General features: G+C 41.1%; 3 protein-coding genes across 3 annotated transcripts; all 3 read right to left on the minus strand.

Annotated features, from left to right (window-relative positions):
- Window positions 1–134: 134 nt before the first annotated feature.
- On the minus strand, window positions 135–3,094 carry rom1a (retinal outer segment membrane protein 1a). Its single transcript, XM_029173638.3, has 5 exons — window positions 2,980–3,094; window positions 2,557–2,792; window positions 1,372–1,802; window positions 1,007–1,253; window positions 135–914 (listed from the first exon to the last, which is right to left on the minus strand). Exons 2-5 carry the CDS (start codon window positions 2,704–2,706, stop codon window positions 702–704), a joined length of 1,041 nt encoding a protein of 346 aa, XP_029029471.1. The 5' UTR covers window positions 2,707–2,792; window positions 2,980–3,094; the 3' UTR covers window positions 135–701.
- Window positions 3,095–3,768: 674 nt separating this feature from the next.
- On the minus strand, window positions 3,769–10,216 carry si:dkey-273o13.3 (repetin). Its single transcript, XM_041073844.2, has 8 exons — window positions 10,127–10,216; window positions 9,502–9,733; window positions 6,388–9,385; window positions 6,074–6,102; window positions 5,767–5,928; window positions 5,589–5,655; window positions 5,372–5,476; window positions 3,769–5,264 (listed from the first exon to the last, which is right to left on the minus strand). Exons 2-8 carry the CDS (start codon window positions 9,624–9,626, stop codon window positions 4,416–4,418), a joined length of 4,335 nt encoding a protein of 1,444 aa, XP_040929778.1. The 5' UTR covers window positions 9,627–9,733; window positions 10,127–10,216; the 3' UTR covers window positions 3,769–4,415.
- Window positions 10,217–11,888: 1,672 nt separating this feature from the next.
- Window positions 11,889–15,536, minus strand: zfpl1 (zinc finger protein-like 1). Its single transcript, XM_029174448.3, has 8 exons — window positions 15,368–15,536; window positions 14,545–14,662; window positions 14,348–14,459; window positions 13,999–14,192; window positions 13,486–13,564; window positions 13,190–13,381; window positions 12,936–13,059; window positions 11,889–12,769 (listed from the first exon to the last, which is right to left on the minus strand). The coding sequence occupies exons 2-8, from the start codon at window positions 14,644–14,646 to the stop codon at window positions 12,583–12,585; spliced, it is 990 nt and encodes a 329-aa protein (XP_029030281.1). The 5' UTR covers window positions 14,647–14,662; window positions 15,368–15,536; the 3' UTR covers window positions 11,889–12,582.
- Between the last annotated feature and the right edge of the window lie 241 nt (window positions 15,537–15,777).

Consider the following 15,777-nt stretch of genomic DNA (forward strand, 5'->3'; position numbering starts at 1 on the left):
GAATAACCAGTCTTGTTAATCCTATTCCTTTCACTGAGGGACAGAAGAGAGGCAGGTAGAAAGTGTCACCTGCAAAGAAGAGTGTATTAACATCTATGCACTTACTAAGAAAGGAACAAACTGACTGCACTCCATAAGCCAATTAGTAACTTTAATAAAGTAATGTGTTTCTATAGTGAGCTTTTGGAGTATGCTTTGTAAATTTCTGTTACCCAAAGACTGACTGGGGATTGTTTTATTGCTTTTGACACAGAGGAGAATGGAAATTATGCAAATGGTAAGGAACATCACATTCAAAAGTGACTTTGTGTACAAAAATAGCAAGAAGGAGTTTGTTATGCATGCTATTAATGGAACTTAAAACTGAGAAATAATACAAAATAAACATTATGCTTTGTGAATTTGAGCTTCTTATTAACTGTAGGGATTTGTGACAGTTGTTTCAAACCAATCAGGGGTTCTCGTTCACTGAGCAAGTATGTTTAGTGCAGTAACAAAGAATGAAGGTACAGTAAATGGGAGTAATCACACATATAGTAATACCAGCTTATATATGCACATTACTTGTGATGTGCATCTTATTAAAATAAATCTACTATCTCTAAATTTAAAAATACTTAAAATTCATATTATAAATTCAAATTGTTGTTGTTTAGTAATTATGAAATTGTGTAAAAATCTTTATGTACATTATATGTGCTTTAGGCGTGCGCTGGGCCAGCAGTCGAGGTTGTGCCCTCCTCCACTTGGTTTTTCAGCAGGAGGAACTTCAGCACAGGGTCGAGGTACTCCTTGACGGTGTCCTTTACGCTTTTTTCCAGCAGATACCCCTCTGTCTCGATTTCGGTGTTTTCTTTCCCTGCAACTGCCTCCATGGCGGTCTGCAGGAACCGCAAGCTCACCAGCACAGAACCCTGGGAATGAGGATGCAGACAAACGTGGGAGACAGTTAAATATGGAGCAGAACTTTGCCGGAATCAGTGGAATCCATCTCATTCTGCACTACCTGTAGGAGGAAGACAGACAGAACTCCAGCCCCAATGGTGTTCATCAGGCCCATGTAATAGTTGACCAGGGCTTCTCTGCAGCCTCGGAGGTAGATGTTGAGCTCCTCGGTCTGGTAGTCATAGTTATAGTGAGCTGAGTTGTTGGTGAGCTGATACTGGATACATGGGCGTGGAGAGCTTGGGTTGCAGCAGCTGAATGGGACTCCATCTACTAAGTAACGTCCATCCACGTTGCTTTTGATGCGGCTACAGAAACAGGAAGGACTCTTATATTGCTTCTACTTCATGATTGTTCATCAATACAGTACATGTAATACAATAAATATTTACGTTTGCACCGTTTACATCATTGTCCAACACTTACTCTTTGACTTCTTTCGAGCTGAAATCAAGGTAGCGGTTGCTGATCCACTGGACCTCAAACCAGTCCCTGAAGTCGTTGTTTCCGCAGCACTGAAACGTCATCTGCAGGCGGTCGATGTTCTGCTTCTGGAAGCAGCGGCCTGGGGTGTCTGTGTCCTTGTAGAAGCGGATGCCATTCCTCAGGCCAACCTTAAGAGAAGACTCCAAGCTGCCCTTCATCGCAAAGCTCATGATCACAGAAAGCAGCATGAGGACAGTAAAGAAGCAAGAAACGGCAAAATATGGCTTCAGGAAGTTCTTCCAGCGAGGGAAGCGGCCGGCGTCCAGGGCATCCTGGCAGATCTTTGATGCAAAGTAGTTGATGCCCAAGGATGCAAGACCAACTATCATGAGGGTATTGGGCACAACATGGATGTCGGAGTTATCCATCACCTGTAAGTATAAAGTCCACAGCAATAAAACATATTGGTGAATTTCTCTGACTTTAGGAAAAAATGAAAATTATGAAACCTTATTTTAGATGTACTGTTAAATTACACTTAATCTATTTCCATGCTGAGTGGTGAAAGTTATACTGAAAAAATAAAATGCAATAAACACTGACATTCTTTCGTCATTTACCATTCATTATATATATATATATATATATATATATATATATATATATTTAGTGTTTGCTGTTTGTTTGTCCATTTATAATCTTAAATTTATAATCGTTAAAAACGTGAAATATTGCAAATAATGTAATGTCAGTGAAAGCATGCTCTAATAATGATTAAATATAATATGGGACTGATTCAAATTGTAAACATTGCAGGTTTATTTCTGATTCTAAATTGTGATCACAGTCTCCACAAGTGTGGATTAGGGTGATTAAAATTGACGAAGATTTTTTATTAAAATGATGAGTCATGACCAGTGTGGGTCACACACAGGCTCTACGGAACTTAATTTTCTCTACAGATGCAGTAGCCGTCTGTTAAAAATGCTGTCTGGAAGAACCACATCTCACAGAGACATTTCATTTGTCATGTGTAATTGCTGACATCAACAAATTTGTATTATTGAAATTACATATTTGCAATGAGATTAACTTTAAAATGACCTTTTTTCTTTTTTCTTCAGTCAGTCATTTCTATCACTCCTTAGTATGGATACAGTTGACACAACTTCAAATGAACTCTACCTCTGCCCTCCTGCGGAGCTCCGTCTTGAGCACGCACCCCAGGGTGAAGGTCATGGCGCCGGCCACTGTGGCGCACCAGGAGAGGAGCCACAGGCCCTGGGCCAACTTCACCCTCTTCTGAAAAGGGAACTTCATCTTCATCACCACCATGGTTGCAGTGACGGACACTGAGACTGACCGGGGGAAGTGGGGAAGGAGAGCGACAGGCCAACAGAGAACAATGCTGTGCTTTGTTTCTGTGTGGGAGGAGAAGAAGGAGAGAAATGCTTAGAGGTGATGATGATGATGATGAAAGTAAACATTTAATACTGACAAAACAGTAGGCACAAACAGAACAACTGAAAACAGAAAAATAGAAAACAAGTAAAAACATGTGAATGACTTAGAAATTTTAACAGCAGTTGATCATATGAGGTAAATTACCTTATTTGTGTTCCCAAAATGTTCTGAAAAAGTCCAGTTATCTCCAGCGACCATCCAGCGTGCCAGTGGATTTGTCGAACCTGGATGCTGGGAGCCTCTTACAGCTAATGCCCACCTATCCTATTACACTGACCTGTGTATCCAGGTCATTGTCCGATCAGCATCCATCACTCACACCAGGAGACACAGATGACACATTAAATTGAATCCGACAGGTAGATGGATATGAAGGTAACACAGTAACATAAATGTGGATCTAACATCAACACACGCTATAGTATGCATTCATCCAAATCTGACTAATAAGCTATTAACGTTGATATAAAAACGAGAAACTAGATACACAAATAAATTGAAAATTCAATTAAATAATCTGCTTTCACATTTATTTTCCTCTAATCATATTTAAACACAAAAGAACACTGAGTGATCTAAATTTACATTTATAAAATGTTGCTCCTCAATCATACCAGAAAGGAATATGTCAGAGAGACTAAGTTGATTATCCAATAATACCCCTGAGGAGATCAGAGGGACAAATATAACTCTCTATTTCATATCTCTGTGCTGGTCATGCCTGGCTGCAGAAGCTTCAGGCACAGCTAGGACAACAGGAGAAAACTCTTTTTGCCTGTCAAAGTTAATATTTATCATCAAACAAACAAATCAGATACCTTTATTGGCTAGTCACTTCGCATACAGTATGTCAATTTTAAATAAACAATTAAGCTCAAGGTAAACAAAAAACAAACAAACTGCTAAAACTGTTTTATAGTTCATTCACTTTGTTTATTCGAGATGTTAATGGAGTTGCATTTTGCAAGCAGGTTCATTAATGTACAGTAACCAGAAGCTGTTATTGTGCAAGGATGGAGCAATGCAGTGGCCTTTATTTACATATTACATATATACACATTATACACATTACATCATCTTATACGAGGAGAATTTAATTATTTAGATTGTAGTACATTCTGTAGGTTTAAACAGTATATTTAACAGTACTGTACATACAGTAATACACTCAGGAGCAGTAGATCTTTTACAGGCATATATACATGCTTTGTGTAGCTACTCATTGTTTTCAGCAGAGCGAGAGAAAGAAGAGGAAATACCTACATTTGCATTTGCATACTACAAACAAGCTGGGAAATGCTTCACTGTTTACTAAAATACGGGTATGAAGCTGTGTGTCATATTATTATTTATGTTTTTTATTTATGTGTCGTTTTTTATTCAGAGAGCGTGTGTGTTTAGATATAGACTAACAAGAACAAGTTTAAATAAATTCACTACATCTTAAAGATACAGTTCACTGTGTTTTTCTTAATACAGTAATAGTGAGCCACTGAATAAGCGGTTCCATCAGTCTCTCCTGTTAAACCAAGATCAAAGATGTTGTGATTTCAGGCCCAGGACTTTAAACCACGTCACTGTCACAGCTGTGTTCGCTCCCCTCTCAACACCTCGTCTGGAATCCCTCCTGTCCAGCCATGCACCTCCGCTCTGCCTTGACCTTTTCCTTCACTGGGCTGTGGTTCACATATTAAGTGGGCAAGTATCCGATCAGCTGACTGCAGGCTGGCTGCGTTGCCACCCTCTTGTGAGGTCCGGCTTTCGGGCTTCCTCCCAGCAGATCCCTCCCTGTCGTTGCTTGTTCTCCAATGATGAATGATCTCATTATCTAAATCCTCCATAGCTTCATTTCCCGAATGGTGGAGGTCCATCATGGCCTCTGTGCCTCTTAGCTCCTTTTGCATGTGATGCCGTGCCAGAGGAATTTCCTCCAGGCTGGCTGACCGGAGCAGGATGGCAGAGCTAAGGTTCTGGCTCGTGGGGATCCTGTAATTTCCCTCGCCTCCGATGACACCAGATCGATTTTTGTAGCTAGAAGGGTAAGCTATTGACAGAGGGGTGGGTGAAATCTCACTGTGGATGCTCAACTTGAGGTGAGGGATCTGCCGTGGATATGGAGAGGGTTGTCTGACGATTTCCTCGCCCCCTGACTCACTGTCCTTGTCCAAGTCCATCTGGTGTCTCCATGGCTGACCTCTGTTTGACCCGGTCACTATAAATCGAGGGGTCTCCTCTCCCATCTCGGACCAGTCTGATTCCTCCTCCTCGGGTACTGACCCCAGAGACTGTTCCTGCACGGCAGGCTTTGCTTTCTCGTAGTGATGGCTGTCCATGAACTGAGCCGGCGGGGGAGCGATGGGGTGAAGCACCTGAGTAGTGGCCTGATCTGACGGAAAATAAAGGTCGATGCTGTGCGGCACAGATGTTACCTACGTGTACCAGAACATAGACATGATATTTAATCATTTGATTAATTAAATCATTCCCATTTTCAAGTTACTGTCTGTCTGCAACATGAACAAGAGGAGGGGCGTACGTTTAGTGTTTCCACACTGTTGGTAAATTTTACATCAGCAAGCTGCTCCGTCAGTACTAAGATACGTCGATTCAGCCTCTCTCTTTCTCCTTCCAAATTATGAACCTAATGAAAAAAGCACAGTTGTCACAAATACACATAAAACCCAAAAATAGGCATACAAGTTCAGTCCATTTCAGCTCATGCACAAAATATATAGAAATATTTGCCATCTCACCACTGAGTGAAGCTTTTGCTCCAGAAGATTATTGTTCTGTTGTGTGGAGGAGCAGTTGTCATGTAGACTAAAAGAAAGGGCAGGTCGGGGCACATGATGACAGTATATTGGGGTCGATCATTTTTCAGTATGTCCAACATCACATTGAGCATCGTAACTGTAAAAGTTGTCTGCTTACTTCTTGATCTCGTCTGTGAGGCCGCTGAGCTCCATACGTGTCCTCTGAAGCTCTGACTCCAAAAGCTTCTGACTGCTCATAAATTCCTCTCCTAAACTCTCCATCCTCACCGCTGTCTTCATCAAGCTTTGATGCAGACCTTGGTTCTGCTCCTGTAGTGTCCTGTGACGATGCAAGCAAGACAAGATGAATACATTACTAAATGTGTAAGACAATGAATGAGAAATAACTCACAATTAAATAACTAGAGCAAGTATATAATTAACTTGTGTAGGTACAATATCCCTGTCACTGACGTCACACTTACATGATTGAACCCAGCTCATGGGGCTTTTCCTAAAATCAAAAATCAAAATTAGACAACAGAATATATACTCAGCTTTACCAAAGGCAATTAATAAATATTTGATTGTGTGTGATTTATTTATAATATTTAATCTATTGTCCTTAATGACATGGACACTGTTGCCCAAATCAATAGGCCAACAAATGGAACATGGTTGCATAAGCTGTTAATGAGAAAAATTAAACTATTGAATAGTGAACTGTCAATAGTTTCTTAATGAGAACAGAAGAACAGGTGACTTAAATAAAGTGAGATTCAGCTTAAAAAGGCCATACGTTTTGTAAAGCTGAGCTGGTGAAGCTTGTCTGTTCTTCTTCCTGTTTGAAGGGGCTGCTAGTATTCCTGCATGACTCTGTTTTCCTGTGTGAAAGAGGGCTGCTTGCAGAATGCCCCAGGAAATGCACACAGTGCTCATTATAGGCATTGTTGGGCTGGTCAAGCTGTGATTCAGCATAATGTCCTTGATGACTTGTGTCACCATGATCTCCATGTTGCTGCTGATGGACTGGACTGTGTAGGTCTCCATGTTGGTGCTGACAGACTGGACTATGTAGGTCTCCATGTAGGTGCTGACGGACTGGACTGTGTCGATCTCCTTGTTGGTGCTGATGGACTGGACTGTGTAGATCTCCTTGTTGGTGCTGATGGACTGGAGTGTGTCGATCTCCTTGTTGGTGCTGATGGACTGGACTGTGTAGATCTCCTTGTTGGTGCTGATGGACTGGAGTGTGTCGATCTCCTTGTTGGTGCTGATGGACTGGACTGTGTAGGTCTCCATGTTGATTCTGAGAGGCTAGATCGTAGTGGTCTCCATGTTGGTGTTGATGGACTGGACTATGTAGATCTCCATGTTGATGTTGATGGACTGGACAATGTAGGTCTCCATGTTGATGTTGATGGACTGGACTGTGTAGGTCTCCATGTTGACTCTGAGAGGCTAGACCGTAGTGGTCTCCATGTTGATGCTGATGGACTGGACTGTGATGATCTCCATGTTGGTGCTGATGAGCTGGACTGTGTAGGTCTCCATGTTGGTGCTGATGGGCTGGACTGTGTAGGTCTCCATGTTGGTGCTGATGGACTGGACTATGTAGTTCTCCATGTTGGTGCTGATGGGCTGGACTGTGTAGATCTCCTTGTTGGTGCTGATGGACTGGACTATGATGGTCTCCATGTTGATGTTGGTGAGATTCACTTTGATGGGCTACATAGAGGTGCTCATTATCCAGACTTGTGTGATTCCCATGGTGATGTTTACTACATTCAGAGAGGGGGTCTTCATGATGGTGCTGGTGGTCTGGAGTATGATAGTCTCCGCAGTGATGTTGATGAATTTCACTGTGGTTGTCTCTAGGGTGATGCTGATGGCTTTGACTGTATTGGTCTCCATGATGATAGTGTTGGCCTAGCTGGAGATGTTGTTCATGGTAATGCTGATTGCTTTGAGTGTGGAGGTCCTTATGGTGATAGTGAAGATCGGGACTGGGGTGGTCTCCAAGGCAACGCTGCTGAATTTCATTGTGGTGGGCTTGATGACTCCTACTGCTTGGACTATGATGATCTTGATGATGGTCTCCTTGGTGATGCTGATGCACTGGCCTGAGGGGATCTCCATGGTGATGCTTAAGAGAGTCCCTTTGGTGATGGTGGGGGGTTAGACTATGGGGGTCTCCAAGATGATGATGACGACCAGGGCTGTGATGATGTTGATCTCGAGGATGGTGATGATGGGATGAGTTGTGATGATCTCTGTGATTGTCTCCAAGGTCACTGCAATGGCTGTGGTGTCCATGATGATGAGGTATAGTAGGGCGCTCTATGTTTTTGTTGTGGCGGTGACCTGCACTGTAATGATCTTGGTGATGTGTTGAGGAGTGGTGACTTAGGTTGTGGTGGGCTCCATGATGACGAGCATGACCATACTGGTCCCCATGGTGACGGTGACAAGCAGGATCATGATGGTCCCCATGGTGATGAGAATGAGGTGCAAGGTGGTGGCCATCATAATGATGTGTTGGGATATAGAGGTCTCTGTGATGGTGGCTATGGGTGGTGTTGTGGTGGTCTCTGTATTGATGAGAGGTGTTGTGGGTATCTCCATGACGATAGATAGCTATGGGGCGATGCCAATGGTGACGGTAATGACTGGTGTTGTGGTGGTCCCTGTGGTGATGGTGTGGACTTGAGCTGCTGCATTCTTTATGGTGTTGGTGATGGTAATGTTTATAGGACGGTGAATAGGAGGGATGCTGAGGTGTCGAGTGGCATCTTTTCAAATAAGTAGTATCAGTGCAGCTTCTAGGCCTGTGACACGACGGATGGGAGTCTGCAGAATGGTGACTAACATGATGGTGAAATGATTTACTCTGAGAAAGTCGGGCAGAGTGCCTGCTCGCGTGGGAGCACTTGCTGGAAGCAACTGAATCTTCGCTGGCCGGCCGACTGTTCTGCTGCTTCTCAGAGCTGCTGTCTGCTCTACTGGATCCAACATGGGTCTGCCGCGCACTACAGGGACTCTGGACATCTGTAACTCCAAGGGTCGTGAGTCTCATCGGGCTGAGCACCTGCCTGGTGATCTCATTGAGAAAGGCAGAGAACTTCATTTTTTCTTTCAACAAATTCTTTCTGGCTTCACTTCTTCTTCTCTCTTGTTCACTTTCGTCTTCTTTTCCATGCTCTTCCCTTTCCTTGGGTCTAGTGAGAGCCTCCATTGATTTGGCTTTGCGGACATTTCCATCATTTCCCGCCCCTCTTATGATCCTCTGGCTGCATTTTGCGGTGCCCTGGGCAGCACCGCATTGAGAGGACTGACCTTTTCCCCGTCTCTGTTTTGCTGGGTGCCTGTTAACAGAACCCCCTTTATCTATCAAGGGGGCCGTGTCATCTCCTTCATCAAAATACCAATTTTGACTAGCAATGTCAGTACATGACTGTGAATGCTGAGTCTTTTTAAGGGGGTATTTGTCCAAACACTCACTGCTGTTCTCAGAGGACAGGCTGGAGGAAGAGGAGGACGATGAAGAGGAGGAAGAAAATGAAGAAGAATAGGAGGACGAAGATGTGGAGGAAGAAGAAGAAGTAGAGGATGGCGACGTAGAGGAAGAAGATGAGGAAGAGGAAAAAGAACCATGTGAAGAACTCAAGGTTTCAGAGAGAGAAATGTGGCGATGGTTTTGCTCGTGATGGCGATGATGAGAACGGGAATGATGTCCCTTGTCATGGTCGAATTGATGTCGAGGGTCACTGAATCTGTCCTCTGCTGCTGAATGGGTGCTGTTTCGGAAACATCAATGTTAAAGTCAGATAATGGATACTTCCTTCCAATTGTTCCAATGTGAAAGTCATGTTTTAAAATGATATAATAATAAAAGAAGAACTCAGACACTTACTCATGGGTATCGTCGTCTGACTGATGTAACTTTTGCTGCTGGTGATGGTGACGGTGTTTTATTTGTGGGGATTTTGAGTTGGCGGTCTTATTGCGCTTGTGATCTTTTTCTTCTTGGTCGCACATTTTCAGACTCCTGACATTCAGTGTTCGTGGTATCTGGGTGACAATTCAAAGGTCTGAAATTGTTCTCTGATGAGAAACGTCCTCAGAAAATGGAACAATATTGATCCCTGAGGAAACAATTTTCACTTTGTTATATAATTCACTGCCTCAAAACTATTACACTTTCTTTCCATTTACAAAGTGTACACAAAAATTTTAACATTTTACTAATAGATCTTTTGTTACTGAGGTAAAACAGGCAAGAACAAAAACCTGATATTTAAGTTGTTGCATGATTATTACTTCCAGGTTTATGATATTACCAACATGATTGCTGATTAGTGAAGCTCAAATGCATTGAAACTGAAAAAAGCAAACGAAAGAACAATCATCTGCAGACAAAAATACGCAAGTCTCAGCGTTTTACTTGTCACAATTAAAGTAATTTCTAGTACTTAACACAGTTACAATCTGACTCATATATTTATTTTATCCAGCAGATTAACGACATCTGTACTTACGTTCTATAAGAGGCCACAGGAAAGAGAAATGTGCTCATTGAAGTGGGAACCGAGAACACAGGGACCTTGTCCGAGATGCACTGTCTAAATGAAGTGGAAGCACGTGTGAAATATCCACACATCAGTCACACATCAATATATACCCCTGTGTCAACCAATGACCGTGGACCATTAAAGCACGCAACTGCTCCAAACTGTAATAAACTGTTCTTTATATTGTTTTGTGTAACGTCTAGTGAAAATAAATAATTACAGCCCTCACACAGATACATAGTGTACATTTACCTAATCTACAGTTTTCCTGTGGTTTTTAATAATGGATGAATGAAAATATGCGTTCTTATCTGGGACCTTAGATCATTTACACATATTTTAACTCTTTGCTTTAATAAACCACTTAATATCTATGTTCTGTTCCACTGTAGCAGGAAAACTAAGCTCCACATTCATCACAAATGTTTATGTGGAGCCCAGGTACAAAAACATCGGCTGCATACTATACAGTTTGCATATTAACTACAAAGTGGCACACTATTGATCAGGATGTGCCTATTATGTCAGTGCAATGGGAGATCTAATAACTCAGACTTACTGAGAAATACATTGAACTCCAATACAGTGGCAAAGGCAATTATGCAGCACAATGTATCATGATGTTATATTTAAGCAGTCATGACTTAAGCGGTTTCATGTGTCAAGAAATATACCACACAACATATATTACAGCTGTGCAGCGTTTACAAGTGCCCCGTCTGTCATCATCATCGTAATTTTACATCATGTGTAACCTTCACGCCATCGGCAGCTTTCCCTGAGTCAATTTAACATGGCTCAGATCCACTGACAATCGATAGCTAACCTACGCTGCTGTTACAGTGACAAACACAATGGAAAGTCACACACACACACACACACACACACACACACACACACACACACACACACACACACACACACTGACATTTACATTTGAGGAGAGTTATTACAAGGACTCTAAAGGACAGTAATACAAAAGCCTGATGATGAACACAGTCGTCTACTGTATGCTAAAAGCCTCAGGAAATTGCTTTTTGAATACAGTTCTGTAAAATAACTAAAGTTTATCAAGACTGGAGAAGGGGTTGTTAACAATGACGCTATGAGGCTGACTTTGAACCTCCACCTGCTGTACCAGTTCCATCATTCGTTCATACTGTTATACCAGCATGTGGCACAAATCCATATACAATCAAATGCTGAGGAACACTGATAATAAATGTATTTATTCTGAATACAAATTGTGAACTAGCTGAAGTATGAGTTTATGTACAGGGTTAGATACTGTTTATCTGTCTGATTAGATATGAGCACTGAGGCAGTTTCCCATGTGTCACAAAAATAACTGTAAAATGAAGGCACTTATTTGTCTGTGAACTCAAAAATGGTTTAGCAAGATGGTCGACCTGCACACTGGGACTGAGCTTCCACAGAATAATTTGAAGTAAACTGCATCCCTACATTCTCTCCAGTAAGTTACAGAGATTGATCACAGCTGTCAGGCAAATTCACACACTAAAGCTTGTAATTCAGAGATGCATTGAACTTAATGCAGTGGGGTTTTATCTTAATTTATTATAAATGTTGTTAGTCAAGAGACAACACTGCTTTGAAAAAGTGCAACAATATACTGGATTAGCATCAATCTGCTGCTTGCAGACAGTTAAACATGGTCTGCCTTGTTCTATTTAGCAGCGTATTTATATATTACTAATGACAATTCATAGACTTTTTAGTAGTGTCATTTAATGAACAATCAATAATCCTCAGGAAAATGTACACACAGTATGTATGACAAACCTAAAAGCAACAATTGTACAAGTAACACAAACACCCATAAATAGTTTTGCATTAATTAAATGTAGGGGGTCTGATTCCAGTTGTGAGGACAGGCATTTCTGTAAAAAAAGATATGCACAAGGCCACTCAATTTAAATTAACCAGTGAGTCGGTTTATAACTATACCAAGCTTACTGGATGTTATGAAGCTGATCATATACTCTCCCATTTCTGTCGGCAAATGCCTTTTCAACATTAACAGTGTTTATTTTGTTTCTACTGAACTTTAGGAAACAAGTTAGGTGGACGTGTATTATGAACACACCCTTCTCTTTCAATAGCTATTTAACGCATCAATAGCTGGATTTCTGTCCAAATTCTTCTGTCCTTGGTGATCGCTTGGGTTTGTGGACTGCTTAGCTATATTCATAGAAAAAATTATTTTCGTGAAGGCCCCTGATTGAGGGTAGTGAATGGAACAAGCAACTGGCTCCATTCTAAAGAGGTGCTTTTTTTTCAAGTTGGCCCAACAGCACCCTCTGTAGAGTTAGCCATGTACTGAAAAGTCACATTTTGGCTTGTTCTATGCAGTCTTGCTTTGTGTAACACAAAAGAGAAAGAAAAAAATGTAATGCTTGTAATCAGTTTTTCCCAACACGAATGTTGGGGTTAAGAAGAGGATCTAAGTTTGGGTCTGAGCTGGCTGAAGCACGTCCGAGTTTAGCCATGATAATAATTAGCGTGAAGAATCCAAGAACCCCGACAAGAAGCAGCACGAAGACTCGTTGTTTCCAGGACAGTGATGTACGCTTTCCACCGGTGCGATTCCTACAAAACAAGTTATTTTTTTAATTGACTGACATAAAAAAAAAAACAATAAAAGCTTCTACAGTGTGTATATATATATATATATATATATATATATATATATATATATATATATATATATATATATATATATATATATATTTATTATACTAACTATTATACTAACTTGAGAATCTGGGCAAACCAACTTAACGCTGGCCGTCTCCGATATTTGTCATCATCAAAGTCGATCTGTGTGACTGAGCTGTGACCAGTGTCCCTTGTGTCATAGATCTTTCTTGGTGACGATGCTACAAAATGATAGATAGGAAATATACGAATAAACGAATAAAGGTTTAAATTACTATGTTTGCACAAAATAAGCTTGTTTTCAACATTTCAGGCTAGAAACAAAATAGTGAGCTATATTTAATAATATACCTGTGTGTATTGTAACTGTATCACCAGTGGCAGCAGAAGTAAAATTGATCACAGAGTGATCCTGAACATTTGGATCCCCATTTTTTCGAGGACCTCCAAGGTCGTCCTGTGCTGGAAGGGAGCCAGGATTTGGTGGGAGGCTGAGCGTGCTATTATAGGAGTGGCTGGGGTATATGCTGCTTTTCTCTTGTGCTGCAGAAACAAATAAGTGTAATAACAATACTATGTAATACAGCAACAAAACATTGTTATACAGTTTCTATAATGTAAATTAGTGTAAAGTAATTAATACTCACCATCAAATGTGGACCAGTCAGTGTAATTTGTGACATCATTTTCTGTGGTTTCCTCAAGAACCCCAATGGGCTCCTCAATCTGACCAAAATCACATTTTATTATTTTAGATTGTTAGATATGTGCAGTCTTTTTATCACAATTAGAAAATGCCTAGTTCTAAATCTGTGTTTTGTTCTTATTTTATTTATTTTCAGGATCATTATCTAACAGCCCCCCAAACAAAAGGATTAACAATAACAGATGGGGCAGCAGCATGTGAGCACTGGGCGCTTGTGGTTTTCTGTGCCTATATTGGAGACATACAGGTATAGTACAGACCCTTGTTTTGAAAAAAGTCAGTATCCAATGCACAATTAAAACATTAAGCAGCAGTTACATGCATTAGCCATAAATGACAGGTGAGGCAGTAGTATGCATGTTCTGACGATACATGGAATGATTCAAATGTGACATATTGGTTCCATTACCAATGAGACATACTGTTAACAAATAAAATATTTTATTAATCATACCAGAGGGAGTCCTAAACCAGCTCTGGCCCAGTTAACCGATGAAAGCTGTTCCTTCAGCACATCTGCAATTGGGCTGGCCAGGTTGGAAGGAGGAAACACTGGACCCTGACAGGTGGGACACTGGTATCCTGCCGGAGCCGTATGGAGTGGTAGCCTAGAGGCAAAGTTATTGAGGCAGGCCCAGTGGAACACATCTGGGGGAGTCCAACAAAGCTTGTATTACATCACAAAAATAAATATATATGGGAATTATTAATCCTTTTCATATTAAACCATAGACAGATGGAAACTTATGTGCTCATAATTTGATACACTGTAATATCAGTCATCAAGAATTGAAGAACCTCACCATAGCAGACCAGTCTGACTGTGTCTTGAAGGTTCAGGGGACTATTACACAGAGCACAGTTCGGGTTGTAGTCACTGTCCTGAAGCCACTGCAGATATGACTGCACAATACACTGAAATGCACAAAGCAGACACACAGAAATTCACTGTGATGTCAGACGGTTTTGTACAAACACAAAAACTGACACATCCACTGACCTTGTTGTGGTTGTGGACCAGGCAGTGCTCGCACACGTTCACACGATGTTCGAAGCAGAATAGATTGGTCACTTTTCTCTTTGGACACTTGCAGAGACCCATGGCCACCTGCGCTGTGCTGAGGACAGACAGAGACGTTCAATCACCAAGACACTAGTTTAATGTGAGCAACAAGAAAGGTGTGCTCCTTGTCAAGTACGTGTGACATTAATATGACATTAAAGGTGTAATTTTATTATATATTGCATAGTATTTGTCCTTGCATTGTATAAAGCCTCTTAACATAATACATCTTGGATATTAGGTAGGTAATACTAGGTAGTTGCAGTTTAACAGCCACAGTTACTGCATTGGATATCGACAAGCCAACCTGTACAGTAAGGGCAAAGTACTGCTTGTTTTACTGTCGCTCAGACCCGGTTACCTGGATCATGTGTGTTCGACCAATCGATAGCTTTAAGTGCAGCAATGGTGAAAAGCACGCAGGGTAGCAGCCTTCAAGGTAAGCCAACATAAGCTGTCTCTTGCTCGAAACACTACTGCGTAAACGTGCCTAGTACTTCCTTAGCTACCTATGAGCTATATCACAGGTCCAGCGAACTTAATAAATGTTAGTACACTCATTGTGGAAGGTTCATAACAAGATTCCTTAGCTCACTGTTAAAACGGAACACCGATTCATAGGTTTTGTCAGCTATAACAAAATCTGAGAGCAGCATTGAACTCTAAGCGCTAACATTAGCGTGTAGCTTAGCTGAAAGTAACAAGCTAACCAGGCTATCCTATAAAGGCCCAACGGAAATGGCGAATAATTCAATTTTACCTGTCAAAAAGACTTTAATGAAGCCCCGTTTGTTTCACGTAATGTTGTGAGACTGTCATTTAAGCGCTCTTGTTATTTTCACATGGGGGGAGGCTCCAGATGCTGTCATCAGACCCGACTACTTGCTAGCTATTTCCTCCTTCTGTTTATGTGCCACGTCTCTTCCGCTTCTTCTACTTCCTCGTGTATATTTATCGTGTATATAAATCTGCAGTCCTCCCTCTAACGAGACTGAGCGGAAGTGCATGCTCCTATAAAACAATGTGCTACAGCTGTAAAAACACAGATTGTAATATGCCCTTAAATGTACATATCCATGTATGTATTCACAAAAAGATACACAATATAAAATATAACCTAACGTGAAAAAAGCAAAAACTATTTAGCCATTTCAGTTTTTTGATTGTCAT

The sequence above is a fragment of the Betta splendens genome, chromosome 14 (assembly GCF_900634795.4).
Source record: "Betta splendens chromosome 14, fBetSpl5.4, whole genome shotgun sequence".
Taxonomy (NCBI): domain Eukaryota; kingdom Metazoa; phylum Chordata; class Actinopteri; order Anabantiformes; family Osphronemidae; genus Betta; species Betta splendens.

Excerpts from the sequence above, each read along its gene's own strand:
- rom1a (XM_029173638.3), bottom strand. The coding sequence starts at position 2,706 with ATGGTGGTGATGAAGATGAAGTTCCCTTTTCAGAAGAGGGTGAAGTTG. Across the intron at positions 1,803-2,556 it reads AGCTCCGCAGGAGGGCAGAG|GTGATGGATAACTCCGACAT; the intron begins GTAGAGTTCATT and ends TTATACTTACAG. Across the intron at positions 915-1,006 it reads TGTCTGTCTTCCTCCTACAG|GGTTCTGTGCTGGTGAGCTT; the intron begins GTAGTGCAGAAT and ends CCTCATTCCCAG.
- zfpl1 (XM_029174448.3), bottom strand. The coding sequence starts at position 14,646 with ATGGGTCTCTGCAAGTGTCCAAAGAGAAAAGTGACCAATCTATTCTGC. Across the intron at positions 13,565-13,998 it reads CTGGTTTAGGACTCCCTCTG|ATTGAGGAGCCCATTGGGGT; the intron begins GTATGATTAATA and ends GATTTTGGTCAG. Across the intron at positions 12,770-12,935 it reads TGGTTTGCCCAGATTCTCAA|GAATCGCACCGGTGGAAAGC; the intron begins GTTAGTATAATA and ends CTTGTTTTGTAG.
- si:dkey-273o13.3 (XM_041073844.2), bottom strand. The coding sequence starts at position 9,626 with ATGTGCGACCAAGAAGAAAAAGATCACAAGCGCAATAAGACCGCCAAC. Across the intron at positions 9,386-9,501 it reads TCAGACGACGATACCCATGA|CACCCATTCAGCAGCAGAGG; the intron begins GTAAGTGTCTGA and ends TTTCCGAAACAG. Across the intron at positions 6,103-6,387 it reads CCAGCTCAGCTTTACAAAAC|GAAAAGCCCCATGAGCTGGG; the intron begins GTATGGCCTTTT and ends TTTTGATTTTAG.